This window comes from Pinus tabuliformis, chromosome 8, assembly GCF_031772625.1.
Source record: "Pinus tabuliformis cultivar Carrire ecotype Pingquan chromosome 8, CPIR1, whole genome shotgun sequence".
Lineage (NCBI taxonomy): Eukaryota > Viridiplantae > Streptophyta > Pinopsida > Pinales > Pinaceae > Pinus > Pinus tabuliformis.
The window spans coordinates 207872403-207875940 of NC_142294.1; the positions used below are offsets into that span (position 1 = coordinate 207872403).

Genomic DNA, 3538 nt, shown 5'->3' on the forward strand with positions numbered 1-3538 from the left:
AAAGTGAGTAATGGAATAAACTTTTTACAAAGTGAGTTTTGTACCATAATTATTATGCCCTCGGGGCCCACGGCGCACTAACTTTTTCTTTCTCTTACTGAGGCTTACTGGGCACGTGTATGTTAAAATTAAATTTCATTTCATTTCACATTATTCCATTCTTTTCTTTTCTTTGAATGGATGCCCCACCATCAGAAACAACCAACGCTTCTTATAATTCATGGATTCTGTATCGCAGCCTCATCCAACCCACAGCGCTTGCTTCCTCTTTCGTCCCTGTTGTCTTGCGCCCTTTGTTTTCGTTCCAATCTTCACAGGTTTTCCATTCTGTCTCTGCCATTTGCTAACATGGCCATGGAGTTTGGTACCGGATTAGCCACAAACGCCACTAACGCCATTATCGGTATCCTGGGCCAACAATTGAAGGATGTGAGGGAGTTGGGGAAGAACCTTCAACTTCTCAACAATGAACTCGACCGTATGGAAGGGTCGTTGCGCCATATTCAAACCCAATTCGAAGATCAACAAAAGAAGCTGCCGGATTTGGTGGAAGATTGTTTGGGAAGGATTAACAATGCCCTTGAAGAAGTCAAAACTCTCATCCAACGCGCCAACAGACAGCGACAACGGTGTCGCGGTTGCTGCCTTTTTTTCAGCCCCAACATCCCCGCAGATATCAGAGAATGGAAGACCGGATTTGCTGAGCTCTTCCAACAGCTTCAGTCTGATCTTTCAACAGTTGCTGATACTGCACAGATTGTGGGGTCCGCACAGCCTCAAGCAGATGCGCTTCTTCAACCTGTTCCGGAATCCGGCTTTGTGGGGACTGGCATCGAGGCTGCTCAGAGGCAGCTGAGCGCATGGCTTGACGAACCTCATCCCTTGGCTCGTGTGGTTGGTGTGTGGGGCATGGCGGGTGTCGGCAAAACGGCATTACTCCAACTCATCTACAATAACTGCAAGAAGAAGGTGAGTGGTAGCTTCGATTTCGTCATTTGGTATACCATTTCTCAAAACTATCAGATTCAAAGTCTCCAGGATACCATTGCCGAGTCCCTGAATTTAAAATTTGAGTCAAGTTCTACTGTTGACCAGCGAAAAATGAAATTGTATGCATCTCTTGAAAATAAGAGGTTTCTACTTGTGCTGGACGATGCGTGGAATCCAATTGATCTGAATGAAGTTGGGATCAACTTTGGCCATGATAACGGCAGCAAACTCTTAATGTCGAGTCGCTACAGAGATGTAGTCGAACTAATGGCAGAAAAAGAGTACTGCATGATGATACGACCCCTGTCCACAGAGGAAGGGTGGGAGCTGTTCCGGAGAAGAGCTTTTAGATGTGGGGCTGCTCCAGACAATAATCTAGAGGTTATTGCTAGACAAGTTGCTTTGGAGTGTAAGGGGTTGCCCTTGGCAATAAATACAGTTGCTGCAACTATGGCTCGGAAAAAGACTGCTGATGAGTGGAGTCGCGCTTTAGTTTTGATGAAAAATGTAGATCCATCCTTTCCCTCCACTCACAGGACCATTGATGCAGAGCTCTATCAGCGCATACGATGGAGCTACAATGATTTGCCCGATAATCTGAAGATGTGTTTCTTATATTGTGCTGCCTTTCCTGAAGATGCAGAAATTGAGGTGGAGACGCTGGTGGAGATGTGGACAGCAGAAAGATTGGTGCCTCAAAAGGGGACAACTTACTTCATGGATGTTGGGCGGGAATACATAGAAGCACTCGTAGATAGGTGCTTGATTGAGTATGTTGGTGGGCAGAAGTACTGCATAAAAGTTCATGATGTACTACGGGATATGGCAATCCATGTAGGCCAAGGAGAGCAGAACTGGTTATTTGAAGCAGGTCAAGGTCTGCAACATTTTCCATGTGAAGAAGAGACCAGGGATCGCAAAAGAATCTCCGTTCTCGGCAATGAAATTAGTGATCTGCCAACAGATTTGAAGTGTCCAACACTCGTCAGTTTAGTGTTGGCCGAAAACAGACGGTTGAAGGAAATTCCAGAGGGGTTTTTGGTAAACTCCATGTCTCTCAAGGTTCTGGATCTGTCGTTCACCTCAATAGAAACATTACCAACAACAGTGGGGCAACTTACACAGCTTGAGTTTCTTAATCTGAGGTATTGTAACCGGTTAAAGCACTTGCCTGATAGCATATGCAACCTTTCACATCTTCAATTTTTGAATCTCGACAACTGTGAAAGTCTAGATTTTTTACCTGATAGGATAGGGGAGCTGAAAAATCTTAAACATCTCACAGTATGGGGTTCTGGTTCTGTCAGGGTGATTCCACATCAAATCTATCAACTCACTTCATTGAACAAACTGGTGTTGCCTCGAAACTCAATTCCATTGAGTTTGGAGGATCTCACAAATCTTTCCAATCTGATCGAGTTGAATGTCACAGTAAAGCCAGAAATTAAAGGGGGTTCAATGAGTACGTGGTCAAAGATGAGAAAATTAAGTTTAAGCTTCCAGTGGGGCGAAGATGAAAATAGAGATGATGCGGCGCTAGATATCCTTCCACACAACATGCAGAGCATGAAGGAGTTGCAGAGTCTTTAGCTAGTAGACTATGAAGGTGTAAGTCTACCAAATTGTATTTGTCAGTTTCAAAATTTGAAGCATTTGGAATTGGTAAGGTGTATGAAATTAGAGGAGCTTCCAGCCTTGGAGATTGGGAGCGAGGCTGCACGTGACGGTTTTCCGAAGTTGGAGACATTAGATCTATCCTCCCTAGAGAGCTTAGAGAGTATAGTGTGCAATGCAAAAACAATGCCGCAACTGCACGGCTTAAACATTTCAGATTGCGGCAAGTTGAAGACATTGAGAATCGAGGAGCTCACTGATTTAGGGTACATTCAGATTTCCAAGTGCCCTGAGTTGGAGGTTGTTGAGATCAGCAGTCTTCCAATGTTAAGGAGATTGAGAGTTAGAGGTTTAGAGAAGGCAGAGAGTATTGCAAGACCATCGAGTGTATGGAATGAAGAAACAATGCCTAATCTGGAACGTATAGAGATCAGAGGGTGTACATTGTTACGGAGAATGCCAAAAGAAATGGAGAAGCTACCTAAGTTGGAGGTAATTGAAGGAGAGTCAGATTGGTGGGATGGAATAAGTTGGGAGAATGATGATGTAAAATCCAAACTCTCTCACCTTTTTAAAATGGAACTTTGAAGATAGTGAATTTGAAGAATATGGTGAAGCTGAAGAAGAACATGAAGGAGGGTGAAGAAGATGATCCTGAAATGTAATATAATTTTTTTATTATGTTTCAAGTGAATATAATGTAATATAATTTTTTTATTATGTTGCAAGTGAATATAATGTAATATAATTTTTTTATTATGTTGCAACGGAAATAATTTTTTTTATTATGTTGTAAGTGAATATAATGTAATATAATTTTTTTATTATGTTGTAAGTGAATATAATTTTTTTATTATGCTGTAAGTGATGAATTTTGATGGAATGTATTTTCAAAAAATAATGATATTGATAATTTTTAAATTATAAATCTATT

General features: G+C 41.7%; 1 protein-coding gene across 1 annotated transcript; it reads left to right on the top strand.

Annotated features, from left to right (window-relative positions):
* The first annotated feature begins 216 nt into the window (after nucleotides 1–216).
* LOC149234867 (putative disease resistance protein At4g27220) lies at nucleotides 217–3324 on the top strand. Its single transcript, XM_089461257.1, has one exon. The coding sequence runs from the start codon at nucleotides 349–351 to the stop codon at nucleotides 2578–2580; it is 2232 nt and encodes a 743-aa protein (XP_089317383.1). The 5' UTR covers nucleotides 217–348; the 3' UTR covers nucleotides 2581–3324.
* Nucleotides 3325–3538: the final 214 nt, after the last annotated feature.

What these genes read in the sequence shown, in the direction of transcription:
- LOC149234867 (XM_089461257.1), top strand. Translation starts at nt 349, where the DNA reads ATGGCCATGGAGTTTGGTACCGGATTAGCCACAAACGCCACTAACGCC.